Source organism: Populus nigra, chromosome 8, assembly GCF_951802175.1.
Source record: "Populus nigra chromosome 8, ddPopNigr1.1, whole genome shotgun sequence".
Classification (NCBI taxonomy): Eukaryota; Viridiplantae; Streptophyta; class Magnoliopsida; order Malpighiales; family Salicaceae; genus Populus; species Populus nigra.
This window is the reverse complement of record NC_084859.1, coordinates 4,548,805-4,572,112: the sequence shown is the minus strand read 5'-3', so window position 1 is coordinate 4,572,112 and position 23,308 is coordinate 4,548,805. Positions and strand designations below refer to the sequence as shown.

General features: G+C 30.8%; 1 protein-coding gene across 4 annotated transcripts; it reads left to right on the top strand.

The window, feature by feature from the left end:
• The first annotated feature begins 5,295 nt into the window (after positions 1-5,295).
• LOC133702186 (putative hydrolase C777.06c) lies at positions 5,296-10,689 on the top strand. 4 transcript variants are annotated; one of them, XM_062126446.1, is made up of 13 exons: positions 5,299-5,730; positions 6,125-6,249; positions 6,334-6,446; positions 6,596-6,637; positions 7,605-7,660; positions 7,768-7,844; positions 8,337-8,456; positions 9,530-9,606; positions 9,702-9,765; positions 9,909-9,959; positions 10,041-10,089; positions 10,318-10,435; positions 10,472-10,689. In XM_062126446.1, coding segments are annotated over exons 1-13 (1,170 nt in total). In that variant the 5' UTR covers positions 5,299-5,453; the 3' UTR covers positions 10,473-10,689. The 4 variants fall into 4 exon arrangements, 3 of the variants coding, with proteins under 3 accessions (XP_061982430.1, XP_061982429.1, XP_061982431.1); XR_009843680.1 differs by lacking the exon at positions 10,472-10,689 and having other exon boundaries at positions 5,296-5,730; positions 9,682-9,765; positions 10,318-10,367; XM_062126445.1 differs by having other exon boundaries at positions 5,301-5,730; positions 10,318-10,689.
• Positions 10,690-23,308: the final 12,619 nt, after the last annotated feature.

Sequence of the window (23,308 nt, the reverse complement as noted above, 5' to 3'; positions counted from 1 at the left end):
TTGATTATTCAGCTTTCTTGTGGGAAGTTATCATCTTTGTTGTGGACTACATAACCACGTAATCATGAGGTTTCACATCATAACACCACCATAAAAGCTTAGTAATCTAATACTATGAGATATTTGTCAAACAACACAACCAAACCTAAGCCTAATTTATCAATATTGCAAATTAATCAATGTATATAATTTCGACAAAACTTTATTCAATGAAACCCTAAACCTAATGTAATCGACAACAACCCAGCATCAATTTTCTCCATAAATAACATAATTCATCAACTCAATTGATATATTTCATAGCTAGTTAACATAATTTATATCTAATTTGAAAAAAAATCCTAAATTAACTAAAAAAACCCTAGCCATAACATAATTGACAACAACCTAAATTCATCATTTTTCTCTATAAGCATTTTATAGTTGATTAATAAAATTTAAATGCAATTCACCAAAACCTAAAAAAACCTTAAACTTAACCCTAAAACAATCAAAATCAAAAATCAAAAAAATGCTATCAAGTTAATAGAGGAGAATGTGTAATTTATCTTAAATCTTAAATAGTTAAAAGTGAGTAATAGTGGTGGTGGAAACATCAACATATGAATTAATAGGGATTGTAGTTAGAATCAACAACAACATATGAGTGAGAGGAGAGAGTAAGTCATCTCACGATGGAGAGAAGGTTGTTAGATGGATCTTTTAAATAAGATGGGTCTAGGGAGTTGTTGAAGGGGAGGGTTGAAGTCAGGGGCAGAATTAAGGGGGGGCAGGCAAGGGTCGAGCCGCTGCAAAACATTTTAATTTTTTTTATTTAGTATTTAAATGCATGGATAGTGTAATTTGTTAAAGAGATGGGCCCTTCTAATAATAAATTATTATTTCCTTAGCTATTAAAACTCTCCACTTTAAAAGTCTCTATTTTATGCTCTGCTTACTTACATGGGAGTGGAAAAGAAAAGGCAAGTAACCTTTTCAATTTAATTATCTTTCCGTTTCTTTCTCTAGAGCCCTAACCCAAAACTATAAGAATATAAAGCGACGTGGAAAGGCTAAAGCAAAGCTACCAGGTAATTAGTTAGCGGTGACCCAAATTTAAAATCTTTTCTTTATATAAATTTGTTAGGAATTTGATGAGGTTTATTTTATATAATTCTACTATATTTACTTTTTTTTCATATCTACTAGTTTTACCATTTTTTTAATTCTTGTTATAGTGACTGTTTCTTTTTCTAATTAATTGGATATTTTTTATGGGTTTGTTTCAATTACACTTGGATTTTTTTTATGTTTTTTTTTTAGCAGAGCCACCAAAATTATCATTTTTTCTCATGTGTACCTTACTATCACCAGGTCCAATATACAATTAGACACAATCTTTCTAGCCAAATTGAGTTCTTTGTAGAACACATACTCAGCTTTGATTCAATGTAAGTTTTCTTATTTAGAAACCAATAATCTCATATTTATTTTATGTTAGATTTGCTTTTATATATCAGTTTCTTTTTTTAATATGTTAATTTTGCTTTTATATGTCAGTGTGAATTACATGTAAAAATGTATTTTTGGTTCTGATTATTGCTTCAACACATCGTTATTTGTATTAATTTTTAAAATAGAAAACAATAAAAATTTAGATGTTTTGATTTTAGGTTGAACCATGAACAAAATAAGAAGAATTGATTCCTTTTTTAAGAAAAAGAGAAAAAAATATTGATAACTCACAACCTAGTGAACCAACTCTAATATGTAATGTTGAAGTTATGGTTGAGCAGCCCTAATGTGCTTCAGTTTATGAAGAACCTGCATTGATTAGTGAGCAGCCTCCTACTAGAATCGGCAATGCTCATTCAATTAGAGATCCAAGCAATCGTCTTTAAATTTGGGAATACCCGGTTAATCAACAAGATGAAATTTGAAGGACATACATTAATTTGGGGTCATATCAACCTTTGATGTCTGAATATCTGCTAACTAGTGAAAAACATCATCGTCGATTTTAGTCTCATTGGTTCAAAAGTTATCCATGGCTTGAATATTTAGAGAAAAATACTGCATTTTGTTTCCCTTGCTATCTATTTTCAGGTAGGCCATCTGGAAAGTCAAGATCAGACACATTTACTGTTAAAGGATTCAATTGTTGGAAAAAAGTTAATGACGGGGAACGATGTGCTTTTTTGACTCATATGGAAAAAGGTCCGGATTCAGCTCATAGATTTGCTACCAGGTGCTTGGAAAATTTAAAAAATTAGTCATGTCATATTAAGAAGGTAGTTAAAAGGCAAACTACTTAAGAAATTCTAAATAATCGATTGCGTATTAAAGCTTTAATAAATATTGTTCGTTGGCTTACATTTCAATCATATGATTTTAGAGGGCATGATGAACGCCCAGAATCAAAAAACCGAGGTAATTTTCTTGAAATGTTGGAACTTTTAGCATCATACAATGAACAAGTATATGCTCTTGTTTTGGATAATGCTCCACAAAATGCTAAATACACCTCCCATCGAATTCAAAAAGAAATTTTGCATGTCTTTGCTAGAAATGTCCAGTCTTTAATTCATCATGAGATTGGTGATGCAAGATTTTGTTTAATTGTTGATGAAGCTCAAGATAAATCCAGAAGAGAGTAAATAGCCCTTGTTATTAGGTTTGTTGATAGAAGTGGATTTATACAATAACGATTTTTGGATATAGTTTATGTCAAAGATGCAACTACTTCAACTCTTAAGAAAAAGATTTCCTTTGTTTTATCTCATCACAATCTTGATGTTCAAAATATTAGGAGTCAAGGGTACGATGGTGCTAGTAATATGCGTGGAGAGTGGAATGGATTGCGAGCTTTATTCATTAATGATTGCTCTTATGCATATTATGTACATTGTTTAGCTCATCAATTACAATTGGCTCTTATTGTTGCAACTAAAGAAATATCTGATGTTCACACTTTCTCTCAGAATTTGATTTTTGTTGTTAACATTGTTAGTGTTTCTTGCAAGCGTAATGATGAATTACGGGCTTTTCAAGCAGCTACAATTGAACATTTAGTTGATATTGTGAGATTGAAACGGGTAAAGGAGTTAATCAAGTAGGTGGTTTGCAACGACTTGGCAGATAGAGTTCGCATTTCAAATCAATTTGCAATTTGATAAAAATATATGGGGCAACTTGCTTGGTTCTTGAAAACATCGCTTTAAATAGATCTACTTATTCTCAACATGGTGATGTGGCCTTTTCATTTAAGTTGCTAATGTCATTTGATTTTGCATTTATCTTGCATATAATGAAGAATGTTATGGGAATTACTTATGTGCTTTGTCAAGCTTTGCAAAAGAAATCTCAAGACATTTTAAATGTTTTGTATTTGGCGACTACCACAAAGATTTTAATTCAGAAGTTAAGAGATGATGATTGGGAAACTCTTTTAGAAGAAGTGACATCATTTTGTAAGCATCAAGACATTGAAGTTCCTAATATGGATGCTTGTTTTTCTAGTGTAAGACAATCTCGCCGTAAAACAAAATCAATAACAGTTGAGCATTATTACCGAGTTGATATATTTACAGTTATCATTGATCAACGATTGCAAGAGATAAATACTAGATTCAATGAGCAAACAATCGAGCTTCTTAAGTTGAGCACAACTTTAGATCCTAAAAATAACTATAAATTATTTTGTGTTGAAGATATATGCTTACTTGTTAACAAGTTCTATCCTGAAGACTTTTCTGACCAAGAAAAAACTCATTTAAGATTTCAGTTGCAGCATTAAAAGCTTGAAGTACCCAATCATTTGAAGTTAAAGAATGTCATCAATTGCTGATTTATGTCAATGATTGGTAGAAACAGAAAAATCAATAATTTATCCATTCATTGACAAGTTGGCTTATTTTGACTCTTCTTGTTTCGACAGCAACTACTGAGCGAGCTTTTTCAGCGATGAAGATTATTAAAATAAAACTTCGCAATCAGATGGAGGATGATTTTCTTGCAAATTATTTGATTGTCTATAGAAAAAAAAATTGCTGAAAGATTTACAATTGATATAATAATCGATTATTTCTATTTTATGAAAGAACGACAAGCACAATTAAAATAAATATGTAAGAATCATTCTTTATTATTTTTACTTTATTTCAAAGTTTTATCAAACATAAATAATGCATCGTTTTAGCTAATGTTTCTTATATATTTTGTATGTTTATATTTGATAGGTACAAAGACCAACAAAATTAAAGTGATGAATATATTATGAAGATGAAATTAACTTTATAGCTTTGACTTAATTTGGTATTACTTTAAACCTCTTATCTTATACAAAAATCATCATATATTTGTAATAAGTTCTTTAAATAAAACTAAATTATGTAGTTTTTTTATTTTTACAATTTATGTACAGTAAATTAAAAAAATATATCTTGTTATACTAGTTTTGGCCCCCCTTATCAAATAATCTTAGCTTCGCTCCAGGTTAAAGTTTTAATTGACTAGAGTCACAGATATTACATGTAACTCGAGTCATAAATATTATATACAACTGTATTATTTTTCTAAATAAATTCTAAACTATATTATTTCTTTTTTTTTCTTTACATGCCACCTTAAAAGAAAATATCTTGAAATTTCAATGTAAGTTAATAATGAAACAAGAAAAGAATTTATATGCCCATGAAAAGAAGAATCTAGGAGATATATAGGTAAAAACGTTAATCCATAGTGGAGTTGACATCATGCAACTTTCAAGTATTTTCTTTAAAGAGAAATTGCTAATTAATATATTAATTAACAATGTGAAAAATAAAATTATAACTTTAGAAATGAATAAAACTAAATACAATAAAATTGGATTCATTGAGTTCCATTTGTTTGATTCATTGATTTATTTGGTTTTATAATTATATATTTTTTATTCAATTTAAAAATAAAATAAATCAATAAAACCAAATATTCTTTTTCTCTAATTTTCATTTTGGTTTAGTTTGAATCATTGAATTTTCTAGTGTATTTTATCTAATACGTAGGCATTGTAACAATCCATTATTATTATTATTATTATTATTATGTCCTTAATCATTCTTTTAGAGAGGAGACAAACAAGTTTTTAATCAGAATATATATATATATATATATATATATATATATATATATATATATATATATATATATATATATATATATATATATATATATAACATCTTGATTAACAATATTCTTTTTTTGAGCATCATTAATTAACAGGATAAAAAGGAATCCGACAAGTTGTTTGGAGAAGTGCACTAAACAGTAATGAATAAAACGATCTGTCGTTAACTCTCCTCTCCACTTTCCGTCTGAATCTTCGTCCCTCTCTGAGTCTCTGGGGACGTCAGTGGGGACCTTCCTTTTCAACGAACCCATAAAGCTCCTTTATTCCTCTCCACAATTTATTTAATTTTAATTAAAAGAACACGATGGTTCAATATCTGGGCACAGTACGCGTTACTCCTTCCCTGCCCAGTTTCAGACGCCAAATCAATCTCATCAATCTCAACTCCTCTCCTCCTTTTTCACTTTCAAGAAATGGGTTCTTCTCCTCTTCACTTTCAAGAAATGGGTTCTTCTTATCTTCACTTTCAGGAAATGGGGTTCCCTCATCTTCACTTTCAGGAAATGGGTTCTCCTCATTTTCACTTCCTAGAAACGGGTTCTCTCCCTTCAGAAGGATTCTTCAAGCTTGTCTTCAATCAAGTAACTAACCAACCATCCAACTGAACTAACTAGTTTCAGATATCTCTGTCTTGGTTGTGTTACATATGTTTTTTATATCGAAAAATGCTTACATTAAGAAAACATGACAAGATAAAACCATATATATATATATGAACCGTTGGATTACTGGGGCCTACTAATGAGCTCACTTTGAGATTATGATTCAACGGCTCGTGTGCCTTTTTTGAGTTTTCTTTTCTTGATGTTTTGAAATCAAATCAAGTAGGTGTCATTTGTTTTTGAGATTATTGATTCTGTTTCCTGACTAGAGATTTTGACGCGCTGTATTTTTATCAATAATAATATCATGCTGTTTGCAGATTTTTGTGCTTTTCAATAAGTTTTGACCTGCTACTGCATTGAGTTCTTACAGATGCTAGTAGAAATGCTGATGCACAGTTACAGGCTGGCCAATCTGAAATTATTTTTATGGGGACGGGGACTAGTGAAGGGATTCCACGTCTCAGCTGCCTTACCAATCCTTCAAATAAATGTCCGGTACTGCTGCAAAACATCCACATTTGGCACCAACTGTTTATGTTTTCATGATTGTTTCAAGACTTGTGACTCCTGGTTTCGTAGGTGTGCTCGAAAGCTGTGGAACCAGGTAACAAGAACAGGAGGCTTAACACAGGCCTCCTTATATGCTATCATGGACCCTCTGGAAGGCGCAACATTCTTATAGATGTCGGCAAGTATGTGACAGACTGCTTTATGTTTTTGTGTCATTGTATTGTTTACTGGTTTGATTAATCATGACTTTTTAGTTAGCATTATTTTCATGGTTTTACTACATATCTAATTACTTATTTGATCAGACTTTCTTTCAACTTCTATTCTTCAGGTTTTTCTACCATAGTGCTCTTCGATGGTTTCCTGCATTTGGGTTAGTTTTAGCTCTTCATACTTTAGAAATACTTGAGGCTTTTAATTCAGATGATATCAATAATAGCCAGTCAAATTTGATCAGTGGCCGTTTTCTTTAGATAAGATAACTCTGCTAGGATAACATTCAGATAAAGCATCATGTTAGAATTGACCCAAGGAATCTTAAATGTGTGCGTGGAAAGTTGTCCGGTTGCAAGAATAAATCAGAATGAGGCAGAGGAATCTTTAGGTTTTATGCATGAAATAGAGAGGGATGGTTTACTTTTATATATTTAAGGTGGCAATGTATTGGAACCATCAATGTTACTTTTATAAATGATACATGATTGAATTTCTACTTGAATTCATAAATTTGAAGACGCACATGCGCATGCACAAATAAGGTGGTAATTATACTTGCTGATCATGGCGTATTCTTTAAGTATACAAGGTAATGAATTGCTACTTTTTCCTTGATTTACTTTAGTTTTCTTCTATTCTAGTTTCATTATTCCAGTCACAAGTTTTTTTCCCCATTCTTATGGAGACATAAACAGCCACTTCATCATATATAGAGGAAACTGTATTTGTTGAGTATTTTGTTTTTTATTGTATGCATAACCATAGGTCATGGAAGTATGAGAGCAACTGAACGATGGCTAGTCTTAAGTCATAAACTGAAATAACTTGTACACTGGAATATAAAAATATGAACTGTTGTCAATGGTGATGTTTAGCATGTTATATTAATGACTTTTCCTCTTTAATAACTATGAGTTGGTTCTACATGGCACCAATGTACATTTTGATTTTTCTATTAGGTTTTTGCTATGTTGATATTGTCTTTTAAGATCCCGACAGAGTAACAGTTCAAAATGGTGGGTTGGGAATGCTTAACTAAATCGGTAGTTCTTTAACAGATTATCTTATATTGCATGTGTCTATTCAGGTATTTGCCATTATGTAACTATCTGCATTCCTGTCAGGCTAAGAACAATTGATGCGGTTATTATTACTCATTCTCATGCTGATGCAATTGGAGGTCTCTAACTCAAAGCTTTCTAATGTTATTTGTTCTAGATAAAGATAATTGAGATGAAGTGTCAAGTTTCTTCTTCTTCTTCTTCATTAAAATACACACTCTCGCAGGTCTGGATGATCTCCATGATTGGACAAACAATGTGCAGCCTTACATTCCAATTTATGTTGCAGAGCGTGATTTTGAGGTGTAAATTCCAAATTTCCAATTATGCATTTCTTTTTACAAATTCTGTTTTTTCTGGATCTTAACATGTTCAGTAACCGGTAGTATTTTTATAAGTACATTAAAAGTGCTTGTAATGTAAATGATAATTCCTGGACCAAATCATTGGTTAGAAATTTATGATATACTGGTCAAAGTTTTACTTTAATTCTCAATATTTCTTAGACTCACCATTAACCATATCAGAAAATCATGGTTTCTCTCAGCTGCATAACATTACAATAAGGTCTTTTTCATCTATTTCTTTTCATACCCTTGTACTGTGCCTAATATTTCATTAGAGCATGAAATCCTGTTCTGTTCTAGTAGAAAACACTTACATTTATCCAAATTGATGGGTGAATTGATACTTAGAAACCCTATACTGAAATTGTTGATATCAAAACGGCAATGTACCTTTTTTATTTTATGGGCACATTTCAGAACTGATTGTATGATGTTCAAATCATTTCAGGTGATGAAGAAGACTCATTATTATTTGGTGGATACAAGTGTGGTTACACCAGGTGCTGCTGTCTCAGAGCTGCAATTTAACCTAATACATGAAGAGCCCTTTGTTGTGAATGATTTGAAGGTATTCATCAATTTGCCAGTTAGTATCAAATTGAGGTCTTTTTTTAGCTGAAGTAATGGGTTTTTTGGGCCTGTGATGAAGTTTGAATTTCTATTTTGACTGATAAACTGTTCTCCTACCAGCTAGGATTCTCCTTTTGTGGCCAGCTGTACTTGTGACTATTTAGTCATCAAGTAATTTAAGTTATTGCTGTCAAAAACACTTACATTTATGTCTTTTTGATTGTGTACATGCCAAATTCTAAATTTGGGGAAGGTTAACTGCAAACGGAAATATTGGAAGACTCCTCAGTTGGAGCTTGGTTAGGAATTTTACAGTCATTATGTTCCTATGATATTTGAATTCTTCAGCAATCAAGGCCAATTTTCATCTTAATTCACTAATCCAGCATCAAATAGCATAGCTGAATGAGGAATGATGGCAGAGTTTCTCTTAAAACTCTATTTTCCAGGATTTAGTTAAGGGTTAAATTATTTAATTGCTGTTTGGAAGTTGGAATTTATGAATCTTGCAAAACCATGTCAGAATAAAAGGATGTGTGTACAATGTTGATTTTGCTGAACAGATGGTATTTTGTCTTAACTGGTTCAAACTTCACTTGCAGAAATTTGCATCATGTTATAAACTGTTTGGTGATGAAATGGCTTATCGGAAACGATCTGAGACTCAGAGTATCATTTTTTATTGTTTCATAGAAGGGGCTAGTGGCTCACTTGTTTTAGATCTTACCTGCTTACTATGTGCTTTTTATAGTTGGGATCCTATGGATACAAAAATATGATTTTAAATCAAATTTTTTTCTTTTATTGTGTGCTTATTTAAGTAATAACGTGACCCTGCTTGTGAGGGTGTAGTGACCTGGTCTTAATAATTCTTTGAATTTTCTACTTTAATGTTAAACACAAACACACCCAATTCAATATATTATTCCCCATTTGAGGTAAACTGCAACACATTTACAAGGGCAATATAACTAAAGTTCGAGTACCCACCCTTCTGCAGATGAGATCAAGAGATATTTCGTTGTCTGAGTATGACAACTCCTCACACATCTTTCTTTAACTTCTTTTCAGTTTACCCCTTTACCAGTGTGGCATGGTCATGGTTATCGTTCTCTTGGTTTTCGTTTTGGTAACATATGTTACATCAGGTATGGCTTATATGTATCACAGATGTTCTTTTGGAAACTGTTATGCTGTCTTTAATATTTTTATCTAGATCCCAGAGCTATTTTTTCTCATGCAGTGATGTTAGTGAAATACCTGAAGAAACGTATCCACTCCTTAAGGACTGTGAACTCCTGATTATGGTCTCTCTCTCTCTCTCTCTCTCACACACACTCACACACACAAAAATATCATGGTTGAAAATGGCACACATGTTTGCTTTCACATTTCTTCTAGTTCATTGCAAATACTCCCCTTTTAGCTTATGATATGAAAATATCTCCAGGATGCTTTGCGGCCTGATCGGTCTTCGTCGACACACTTTGGACTTCCAAGGGTATATTTTATTTGCCTTTTCTTGTAACAAGATTATATTATCAGGAGATTCAGAACTATGCTTATTTTCACTTTCTTTTAGGCCATAGAAGAAGTACGGAAAATTCAACCAAGGAGAACACTTTTCACTGGTATGTGTAAGCCTCCTTTTATATATTTTAGAAGTGCTGCTTTGTGCCTTTTCTGGAAGAACAGAACTTCTATACAAGTTCCCATTCCTTTCTTTACATATGGTTTTGCAAAAAAATGATCTAGATCATGCCATTCCTTAATTTACATTAATAACCATATTCAAGTCTTGTCATTCAGTGAAATTGCAAAAGTTAACTTGGTTCTTTTCCTAATTAACCATATTGAAGGTATGATGCACCTGATGGATCATGATAATGTGAATGAATATCTTGCAAAATTGATGGAGACAGAAGGTCTCAATGTGGAGCTAAGCTATGATGGGTTGTGTGTGCCCGTAACACTCTAGATTTTGTCACGTCTTCCCATTCTTTGTTCTCAGTAAAGGCATTCTATAGCATACCTCAAATGTCAATTGGTCTAACATACTACAGTCATTTTTGTGAGCGCCTCTGATTCAGTCAATTCAGGGACTGATATTTGCCTTTTTTACTCCTTGCATATTTTAAGTTTGTGCTTACAGTGTTACTTTTCTGTTTACAATTACAATGTAACTTCTTTCATCAACAAGGATGCGATTGCATACATTTGATGGACTAGAATTTTCGGCACATGATTTAGAATTGGTTAATTCCAAATGTTGTGTTGGTCAGTTGAAATGACTACCTATCGATGCTTGATATCTAGACTTTTCAGCACTGGCATACAAGAAATACTCGACTTTTTTGCCTTGTGCTGAAACAAATCTAAGCGTTTCACTTATTTAGCTTTCACTTCTAAGCGTTTCTGGGAGGATTTATTAAACGATAAAATCGTTGGTTGAGATGAAGTGATTAAGATAGTTCTATGGCTGTTGTTTTTCTGACCAAGATTTAGGCCAATCATGAGAGCAGGTTATCTAAACCAGGCAAACAGGCAACTAAACATCTGAATTCAAAGTTGGCATTTAACAGAGGCCCGGTGGTTCACATGGTTGTTCTTGTTCATATATAATATAATGATATAAGCAGAAAGATAGGCATAAACCTCAAGTTGACATTGCTGGGTCAGAAGAATTAACCTTATATCATCTTTAGAGGTAATATGCATCACTGCAAAGTAAACTTTGCCCACATTTTCAATTAAAGGTTAGAACATGGGATGAATACTCCTTTGTCTCATAGGATTGAGAATGAAACCTCCTTCTAAGCACAACAACTTTGTACGTTGCAAATATCCTGTTTTCTTTGCTTCAATAGGATATTGCAGATATCTAGTTGAGCTATTACAAAAACCTCGCAGCGTTTTTGTTTCATTTGCAAATGAATGAAAGCATAGATATAAAACTTTCTTGACCTGGTGAGTTATTCATCAATTTAAAATCTAATTTGAATTGAGTTTTACTTCGATTTTTTTTATCTAAATAGCATCCATTAATTTAAAATTTAATTTGAATTGAGTTTTACTTCGAGTTTTTATTTAAGTGACATATTTTGAGTTCACCTATTAATTTATGGGTTCATTTATTGATCTTTGAGTTGAATGTTATAACTATAATAAAAGAAAGGTATAAATCTAAACTAGTCTTTTTGCATATGACATGTTTTATATTTTTTTTATTTCAATGGTAGGCAAGCACTATCTTGAGAAAAATTTGTATATAAATTAAGATTAAATGTTTTTTTCTCAAACAAATCTAAGAATATATATATATATATATATATATATATATATATATATATATATGACATGGCCACGCAACTCACAACGAAAATAATAACTTCTCAAAAAAAATTGAATAATTAGGTTTAGTTGAATCTTGACCTAGAGTAAACATGTAACTAAGAAATATGGGTATTGGGTGATTACGAATGACGTTATAAGATCAGTTATACCTTGATAAGTCCTATCAAAGAAGAAGAATTTTGCTCAAACAAAACAAAGTTTCATTAATATCTAATGGTTGCCTCAAATTTGCAGCAAAACAAAACATAATATAGTTCTAAGATAATAAGTCCTTTATTAGGTTACAACCTAATGGGCCTTAACTAAAATTCAATGAAGCACAAGCTTTTTGTATAAAGTGCTGAAGTTTCTTTCCTTATTTATCCAAAAGTATGCTCTATAAAATAGAAAGAAAAGTGGTAGAAATATCTCATTTAAATAGTCTCTCATAATCTTCTTTTTTAGTAAGAAAATCTCGTAAAATAAGGAAAAGAACAACAAAAGAATCTCAAGCCTCCCTGCCACCATATTCCATATACATTCCATAATGGATATGGAATTCTTGCAAACTATGAAATATCTCCTTATTTGACATGAAATTCTTGTAAAGTAGTAAGCCAACAGCTGTCACATGTGCCTTCAAGAGAGCATTAAGGAATCTTTGTATTGTCTGGAATCCATAATATACAAGGAAACAATGTTTCTCTAATTTTCACACATTCATAGTAGATTTCATTCATGACTTCAAACACGTCGTTCTTTCTTTTCTAGATGAATTAGAAAGCTTACCATATATATTTGAAAAATTATGAATTTCTACTTTCCAACCCAATTAAAATCTTAGCAAAATTCCTTATGTAACTCTAAATATAGTCCAACAATAAACAAAGGTCCAGACAGACAGATTTAACACAATTCGTCTAGTAACTTCGATCATGTTTGAGATAATCCCTTAAAATTTTTGATTTACCTGAAAGTTTAAACCAATATCTAATAGCATGTCTAACAACTCCTATAAAAATATCAGTCTGATCCAGCGGTTAAATTAAAAGTTATGTTCAATAGAGTAAAACAGGATAATAGAAAAATTTACGCAAGAATCTAAATTTAACCTTGTTTGGATCGTGTCATTCCCTCTCTCTTCAATATGATTCATCCTCGAATCACCAATAGGTATGATGGAAAATTCTTTAGCCACTTATTGAAGCCTTTAGAGTTCTTTTTTTTACTCACACTTATCTCCAACAACATTGTATGAAAATAGTAGCCGATAATATTTTAAAATAAACATGCATTACCATCTACTTGCGTACATATTTTTTGAATGATAACCATGCCTCTCTCTTTCATCTTTTCACCTTTTCAATATTAAACTGAATCTCTCCATTCTTCACGTTCTTTATTTGTTTTTTTATAAACCTTTGCAATTCGTTCAACCTCGCGCTCTTTATCTAACATCATAAAAGCATTATGATAATAAATATTTGAAACGTGTAACCTCAGTTTATCTTCCTTACTAATATTGAACTTCCTCTTATTAGCTCTATGTCAAACCTCGCCATTTTATTGTCTCATCAAAGCCATCTTATATTTTAGATCCTTCGTCACCCTAGTAGTAGCTCAAGTTGTTTGGTGAAAACTTGTATCTGAAAGGTGTTATTCATTTTTTGAGTTGCAGACTCATTATTTTTAGACATTTTTTTAATCTACAAAAATCAATTTGTAGCAAGAAAATTAAACCTCACAACTCTTATGTTTCATACAATTCAAGGCTTTTCACTCAATTGCTCTTATTACGCCTTTTACCTTTCAACTCATTTTCTTGTAATTCTTTCGAACTAAAAATCAATGAACCAAAGTCAATGGCTATTGTAACGCAATCCAAACATATATAAAGTGACTCAAGAATTAATAAGATATTGAAAACAAGCAAAACAAAATGATGATTATGATTTCACAAATAGCAAAGCGAATTCATACAAAATATGGATGATATAAAGACTTGAAACAAAATAGAAGCAAGAATAAATGAAAATACTTATTTGAATCCTAAATAACCCAAATATAACATAAATAAACCGAATAACTAAAAAAATAATAAAAAACAATATCGGAACAACCTTAAATTTGACTTGTTATGCAATTTTAAACATCATAATTGAAAATCAGATCAAATGATATCGAAACAACTTTAAATTTGATATGTAGTACCCTTATATCCAATAAAAAAAACATATTTTAGTTTATAGGTTGTTCTCTAATGCTTAGATATCGAACACCTGTGTGTGATCAGTTTGCGGTAGAATTTAACTTAGAATTGAAACACTACTCAAGCAATATTAAAAGAATCCATAATTTGATATAGTGTGATTTCACCCCAAATAACTATAATATCAATTTTGAGTTAATTCCAAGGTTTATATATATATATATATATATATATATATATATATATATATATATATATATATAGAAGTGAAACAGATGTGAAACAATCCCTTTTAACCTAAAATAAATTTTATGATATGTAACATTTTTTTTTACTCCAAGAAAAAACACAATTAAAATAGATAAACAAGGACAGATGTAAAAAGGAAAATAAAATAGACCAAAACTAGCTTAAGCAATTCATAACAAAACAAAGAATAAAGAAGGAAAAAAACTGATGCGAAAACAAATAGATATTGATAACAAGAAAGATATAACCTGATTCCAGAGTCTAACTTTGATATCAACTTATATAAACTCTATAATTTATGCAAGAGCTCTCTATAATAGAAGTTAGGAACACACTATTTTCTCATTATAGCTTTCATGTCATCCCATGAATCAATGTATCTTTCATCACTCCTCCTGCTAAAAACAAACTGATACCACCATATTAGTGCATGATTTATAAACTTAATAACAACGAGTTTTACCTTTTTTCTGTGTAGCAATGACAATTAAAGAACCATTCAACCTTATTTTTCCATTTTGGATACGCCTCCAGATCATTATTTCCTTAGAAAGATAATATTTTCTTCTTAATTGACCCTAATTCTCCACTTGAATCTTCACAATGCCCAAAATCACGGGTATTCTTCTTCTGGCTAAATATTCCACTTTGACCAAAACTAACATTATTTTAGATTTTATTCTGCCCAAATCGATCTCTATTATTTACGGATGCAAAGTTATAATCATCATAATCTACATCTGTATTTTTATATATAAAATCAACAAAGTTAATTTTAATATTTTATAATGTCCTTAATTTTACCATATGTAATATGGTGAGTGCATATTGTAAAAACAAGGAAAAGTGAATCTCTTACTTAGCAAATCTTAAAGAGAATTTCGTCCCAATCCCTAACCAATACCCAAATGAATCAAAGGTTCTCTAAAAACAAACTTTGTAATTATTGTCAAGACTTTAACATTTATATATTATTAATTAAAGAACCAACTTTTAATGAATTTACAAGAATAATTAGGCTTGGATTACCCTTTCTCGAGAGTATATCATAGAAAGTTGTATCGAGATTGGATCGACCAAGCATACCCATTCCCTCATACTTTTCTCTATCCAAAATTCGTTGCATCCCCCAGCATAATGGTCAATCTATTATAGAACATTTCTGTAAATTCATGGTTAAATATGGCAATATAGATGATCATACCAAGCTTTATTTGCTTGGTAATTCATTAACTCGAGTGGCTCATGCTTGGTATATGAAGTTGCCTTCAAATTCTATACAAGATTGGCATCAACTAAAGTATTTATTCCATTCATATTTTTTTTCAAATTAAATAAAAAAATAAGTACTTTCAAACTTGCGTTGTTAACATAACTTTCTGATGAACTTGTCCGACAGTTCATTAATTACTTCAAGCAATCAAGTAAGGAGTAAGAGTCACACTCTTTTCCCTGATAAAGAGTTAATTCACCTAGTGAAGAGTAGAATGAACATTAAAATAAGAAAGAAACTTAAAGACTATAAATTCATTGATTTGAATCAACTCACGACTTGTACCATTCACTGTGAATGTTTGTTAATCGAAAAGGATTAGATGGAAATTTATATAGGGATTCTTATTATCAAAACTCAAACTATAATGTGAATCAACACAAGTTTGGCTTCACAAAGGATACTGATAAAAGAAGCACGAGACTTACCATTATTGGGTCATATATTTGTAAGAATTCTAAAAAAAATTATCCAGAATAATGACAAATCCACTTCTAAATTCATTGATAAAAGGAAAAATTCTAGCAGATATTTGATATCTTAGTTAAGGATATACATGTTAAATTGTTAGTGGGTCATGTTGTTCTATTTGATAAACAAATCACGGGAAAGAAATAGTGCAGATGACATAATACTTATTCTCACTACACTAATCAATGTGTGATCTTTAAAAATACTCTACTGATATAGGCTAAGAAGCTCAAATTTGCTAATTATAAGGACATGATCATCAAAGATAACTCCTTTTTCTAAACCACTAGAGAAAAACATGACTGAAATGAAACATTAAGAAATATCAGTGATGCTTCCTACACACACACGCGCGTATGTTAGAGGAGAGTTCATGATGAACAAAGTTAAATCTAAATATCAAGATACAACAACCAGCTCAAAAGTGATAGAAATAGTGATTGCAGAAATGAAAGTAGAGCTTGATCTCTAACATGGATGCTTCCACATGAAAAATTGACATTCTAGTATCAATAGTATATTATTAGTATAGCGAAAAAAATGCTTCTTATGAACTTAATAGGCAACAACGAACTCATCCATGATGAATAAGGGATAGAGGAAGACTTAAATTGGATTGTTTTATTATTAAAAATTTCTCTAATACTTAGAGAGATAATGTATCATCTTCAATTAGGGGCCAAAATCAAACTAAAACTAAGTGAACTATAAGAGCCACATGCATCATAAAACCCCCATCAGTGGATGATGATGAACGGCATCACTTAAAACTAGAAACCAAAAAGAATAATTATCATAATACATAAATAATACTACCAGTGGAAGAAAAAGTTGATGGCCTTAAAAGGAGAAATGATAGCAGCTCGCAATGAAGTGGCAAGAATGATAGTTAAGCATCATGCAAAAGTATATATTCCTCCTCCTAAGTTTGTTGAAGAATCTCCCCAATGAGACAAGGACTACACTTACTAACATGGAAAGATTTTGTGAAGGTTAAAGCTATTAATTCAACATATCATAGTAAGATCCATGATTTAAAAAGCACAATAGCAAAAACAATAATTTTGGATCCAATGAGATAGACAAATAACAATTCTCTCTTTGCAATTAAGGTCCTTGTTTAGTTGTTATCATAAATTACATTCTCTTTTGCAATTTAGGGCCTTGTAGAGGTTGTGAGTGACCCTAGCAAACCCTTAGACCCACAAGTTATGGTTTTTTATTCACCCAATGAGGATAATGAGAAGAGTACATCACCATATTATACTATACCTTATGATTTTTAGTTGACTACAAATCTTGCAAACCACTTATAACCAATATGATGATTCAGGTGATGGTGAGAAGCCTAGCTTAAGAAAGGTGGTATTTGCCAAACCACTAGATGAAGTTCATACACATCTTTGCTCTTTGTATATCCTTTCATAAATGGATGGTTTGGTTGATAATTGATGTTATTGTTAACATTTTGCTAATAAGGATGTTCATAAATTGAGAAAAAACAAGGAATACATATATATATATATATATATATATATATATATATATATATATATATATATATGATACCCTAGAAAAAAAGTAGTCATAAGTTTCATTAGGGATATTGAAGCAACCTGAGGAATCTTGACATTGGAACTAATCATTAAGAGAGTCATAAGTACCAAAATGTTTTTTTTATGGTGCAAGGGAATGATATTGCTTTGCTAGGGCAAGATTGGATCCACACAAACCAGAATATCCCATCATCCTTTCATTAACTACTAGTATTTTGGACTAATGAAGAAAAAGGATAAAATGATTCATGATCACTTAATAACCTTTTTCAAGTGATGACCAATTTCTCTAAAACTTCCCTCTATAATGACTGTTTTGGTTCATAAATTTGTTAGACTTAGAGGATGTTCTAAAGCTAACATGATAATTTTGATTAAATATAGCTATGTCAAATCGCCAAAACTTTCTTCATATACCACCTAATAAGAAATCCTTCCACATAATCGATGTTACAACCATACTTTAATGAATAGTATGATGTTTAAAGTTGGGGGCATCTTGGAGAGACAAATTTGATGCATAGCATCCCTAAAGAAGACAACCATAAAAGTATAAAAGAGTAAATAATTTTTGACAAAGCGTTATATACATTATTCATTGCTTAAAGAAAATGAAAAGGTAAGTTGATACCCCCCCTTCATGAATTTATAAATTGTTTTATTTTAGATTATTCTGAAATTCCTAAAAATTAAAAAAGTGTCAAAAACAACGTTTTTTGTTTCATTTCCTGAAACTTCCACATGATCATTTCCTAAAAGATGAATAGAGTTGCACAGAAACCAAAGCATCCTTAGAGATTGTTGAGTATAAAATCTAAAATTTAAAAAGGGTAATAATAATTTTTACAATTTCGAGAAGTCATGCTATATGAAGGGTCAGATGCATCAATTGAATGATCCTAGAGACATGTTCCCAACTATTTGTCAAATTATAGGAACATAAAGGCAATTATTAAAACCATGGAATTAACCTTTTTCCATTAAAAACCCTTGTAAGGAAACAATTTTATATCTTCCTGGAGAAATAACTTTGCCTAAAGGACAATGCAATGTGAGAATATAAAATGCTTTGTGAACAAAGCAAAGAGTGCTCATGACAACAATGAATCTACTTCTAACACGTGGCAAAACAAACAATAAAACATCATAAAAAAAAAATATTGTATGTCTACAGTATTATCTATAGTATAAACACATTATATATACAGTATTAGCATAATAATTTTTGTTTTAAGGTATAGTATAATATATTAAGTGTAAGAGGTATATTAACATCTAACAGATAGCAATAAGGATGGACAATTATTTGTCCAAACAATTGTTATCTAGTTTCTTAGGAAATGAGGCCTATAAGAGGTCATGCTAGTACTTGTAAAAACATATCGAGACACTTAATGACCAATAAATCATTATACAATTTTCTTTATTGTTATTGTTTTCTGGATGGTTTATTTCAAATAGTTTTAAATAACTTTAGTTAGATATTCATTTAGTTTAATCCCATGAGTTCCATATTTCCTTCTAATATGTGATTAGAATATACATATTACAATCATTTGGTTTGAATGATCGTTTAACACCAAACAATTACAAAATTGACCTAATCATTATTAGATTGGTCAATTGAATTCAGTTTTTTTTTTTTATGAGAGTAGTTCATAGTGTGTGTGTAATTAAATAGATGAATAAATTAAATTAAATTTTTATGTTTTTATTTTTATTTAGAAATTTTAAATTTTAAAATTAAGATTTTTGTATACTTCTATGCTATTTGATTTTTTTTTTTATCTTTTTTCATTGCATTATGATTAAGAAATAGATTTGAGGCAAAGTTGTTTTTATCATGTAGTAGAATAAGTAATTATCATTTTTTTTAACTTTTTATTTTAATATACATTGGACAAAAATTTAAATTCAATTTTTTTGAGAATTTTCTTCGTTGGTTCAACTATTAGGGATATCTTTGTATCAACTTGTTTATCAATATGAGAGATTTTAAGAACACATTCTCCATATTGATATATTGCATTCTAAAAAACAAGATATCCCAATATTTTAACCAAAGAAATTAATAAAGATAACAAATCTCATTGACATGCCCTAGTCTTGGATTCAAATTAAGATATCATCAAGATACTAAACTATGTTTTTAGAATATTTAGCTTTAGGAGCACATAATCAATATTTTTATTCTATTTTTAATGTTTTTAAATGCATGCATATGGATAAAATTTTAGAATCATGTTGAAAATTGTTTTTAATGACTAAATCATTACAATATTTAAAGTTGAAAGACTAAACTAACCACATGTAAAAATGCTTGTGCCTGAAATTATATTTAAATTATATGAAAGATTTGGGATTAAAATATAATTTTCTCCTTCAACAACTCAACCAAAATGACAAGGGAAAAAAATAATTGCTCTCTTTTGGTCCATAGTTGTGAGACCAATCATTAATTATATCAAAGATGAGGGCTTATTCTATTATTTTGGCCTTATATATATTAATTTTTCTCAAGTGTTCAAAATTAATTTTGAGTTAATAATTTATTCCATAACATCATGTATTTGTAAATTACTAAATTAGGGCTTATTTCACTACCATTGATCAATTAATAGAACAATATTTGGATTAAAGTTAACTACAGATTCTAATAGAGCCAGTTTTACTAATACGGGAAAACTATAAATACATGAATTACTATAAATAATTAAAACAAATTAACACAAGGAAAAATAACAGGTTAAGCCCTGATATAATATTGTAATGGATGCGAAAAATGAGAAATTGTTTCTCATGTGCAAGTGATAATATATATATTGAAAATATTGATTGTTCATTTTTGGATTCTTCATTCTTGAAAATATTGAAAATCAAAAAATATTTTTAACCAAGATTGTTGCGATTTTTTATTTTGAGACGAGCAATATCCCAACTATGACTTGGTTTATCATTTAACATGGTTTAATGTTGAAAACTTTTATGTTATATCAATGATTTGCGTTGGGTACTGTAAATTTTCAAAAAAGAGCTAGGAAGCTTTTATCCTTCTACACAACCTGGAATAGATGGCTAATTCGGAATGATATTGTCTTTAAAGATAGTACTGCAAATCTTGGTTTCTATTTTAGCTTGATCCTTCAGTGTTTCTTTTACTGGTTGAATTTCTATAATCACCGGTTCATATATTTGAGATCTAATCTTCTAATCAGTGCAAATAGCATTAAATTTTAGACAAACTAACATAGAATTTATTTATGTTTTGATTTGTTTTGTATGTTTTTCTTTTTCCTATCACAATGTAAGTTGCCCTATTTTTTTTATGGTTATTATCTAAATAGCCATGTTTTTAATAAAATCGATGATTATATAAAAAAAAAGTGTTGAAAACTTTTATATTTATTATTTTTCTAAATATTTATTTTAATTATAATATATTTCTTTTAACATCGGATCTAACTATGTAATTTTTAATTGTAAACATTAACAATCAAACATAAAGCATAATATCTATGATCTTAAAAATTTATTATTTTCATATTCAAACTTCATCTTTTAGTTTTTAAATTGTTTTGCTTAACTTTTTTTAAATGATAATTGATTTTTTAAAATATTTTTTTTATTTTATAATTCTTTGGAGAGATTATTATAATTTGCCTGGAACTATTATAAATGCATCCATTACATAAATGTTTTCTTGTGCTAAAAATTAACTTTGAAACTAATCCACATTTTATATGTAGATTTTTCTTTACAAGCCCACATGCATAACATTAAGGGTTTTTATTTCTTACTTGGAAGTGCAGAATGTTAAATTAATTGAGATCAAATAGAGAAAGGAGGCTAGAATTCTGAATAATCTGTATATTATAAATGCTTAGTCTTAACCTAAATACAAATAGAGTATATATAGGTCAAACTGAAAGTACTATTCTACCCTTAATAAATAAGACCACATAAATATTATTTAACATCTCCCCTCAAACTCACGATGCGGCAGCTACAAGCATCGAGAGTTTTCCAACCAGAAAACGAAAACGAGAGATGGAATGCGCCTTAGTAAAGAAATCTGCAATCTGCAAGGAAGAAGGAACAAAAGGTAAAGCAATGGTGCCATGTTTGAGATGATGACGAGTAAGATGACAATCGATCTCAATGTGCTTAGTGCGCTCATGAAAAACCAAGTTATGAGCAATCTGAATAGAACTCTGGTTGTCACAATACATAGGAGTAGGATGAGAAAAGGAAATTCTCATATCAGCAAGTAACCAACATAACCAAACAATCTCTTTGGTAGTAGATGCCATGGCACGATATTCTGCTTCGGTGGATGATTGAGAAACAATAGATTGTTTCTTGCTCTTCCAAGAAATAAGAGAATCACCTAAAAAGATACAGAACCCGGTAACAGACTTGCAATCTGTGGGATCACTACCATGATCAGCATCAGAGTATGCACGCAACTCCAAGGAAGAGGTGGATGAAAGTAAAAGACTCTGAAAAACTGTACCCCGAAGATATCGCAAAATACGAAGAACAGCTGCCCAGTGAACAGTAGTAGGAGAAGCAACAAACTGACTAACAACATGAACAGCATATGCAATATCTGGACGAGTAATGGTGAGATATACCAAACTCCCAACAATAGTACGGTATAAAGTAGGATCTGTCAAAGGTAAACCATCAGAAGAAGAGTACCTTGCGTTAACCTCAATAGGAGTATCTACAGTTTTGTTATCAGTAAGTCTAGCCCGCTCAAGAATATCTGCAACATATTTCGACTGAGAAAGAAGGTAACCTCTAGGTGAGTATGCTACCTCAATACCCAGGAAATATCGAAGATAACCCAAATCCTTCATTTCAAATCGTCTAGCCAACTCTGTCTTCAAAACTGAAATACCATCAATATCATCACCAGTAATAATCATGTCATCAACATATAAAGACAGAATGATACGACCTGCATCAGTGCACTTAATAAAAAGAGCAGAATCATGACTGCTAGAAACAAAGCCAAGAAACGAGATCACAATAGAGAATTTCTCAAACCAAGCACGAGGTGCTTGTTTGAGACCATATAATGCTTTCTTAAGCTTACAAACATTTCCAGAGTCATGTGAAATACCAGGAGGGGGTGCCATATAAACTTCTTCTTGAAGATCTCCATTCAAGAATGCATTTTTAACATCAAGCTGAGAAATATGCCACTGACGAACCGAAGCTACGGCAATAAGAGTGCGAATAGTAGTCATTTTTGCAACCGGGGCAAATGTCTCCTCATAGTCCATACCATACTGTTGAGAGTATCCTTTTGCAACCAGCCTAGCTTTATATCGCTCAATAGACCCATCAGAATTAGTCTTGATCTTATACACCGAACGACAACCAACAACACTCTTACCAGGAGGTAGAGGAACCAGATCCCAAGTATCTGTCTTATGCAAAACAGAAAGTTCCTCATCCATAGCTTGCTGCCAAAGCGGATCAAGAATTGCCTTTTTATAGGAAGAGGGCTCAAAGAGACAATGAATAGAAGCTAAAAAGGAAGTAAATGATGAAGAATAACAAGAATAAGCAAAATCTGGTAGTTTTGTGGACTTATGAATGCGGATGGACTGACGTGGAGGTGGATCCACAATCTCAGATGAAGATTGAGGGGTTGTAGATGAGAATGGAGCTTCAGATGTGCTAGAGAGTAAAGTACCAGTACCTGAAGAGTTATGAGTACAAATTGATCGAACATAGGGAGAGGCATC

Coding starts and splice junctions, on each gene's coding strand:
- LOC133702186 (XM_062126446.1), top strand. CDS start 5,454: ATGGTTCAATATCTGGGCACAGTACGCGTTACTCCTTCCCTGCCCAGT. Junction 8,457..9,529: donor TTGTTGTGAATGATTTGAAG/GTATTCATCAAT, acceptor ACTTCTTTTCAG/TTTACCCCTTTACCAGTGTG. Junction 9,766..9,908: donor ACTGTGAACTCCTGATTATG/GTCTCTCTCTCT, acceptor AAATATCTCCAG/GATGCTTTGCGGCCTGATCG.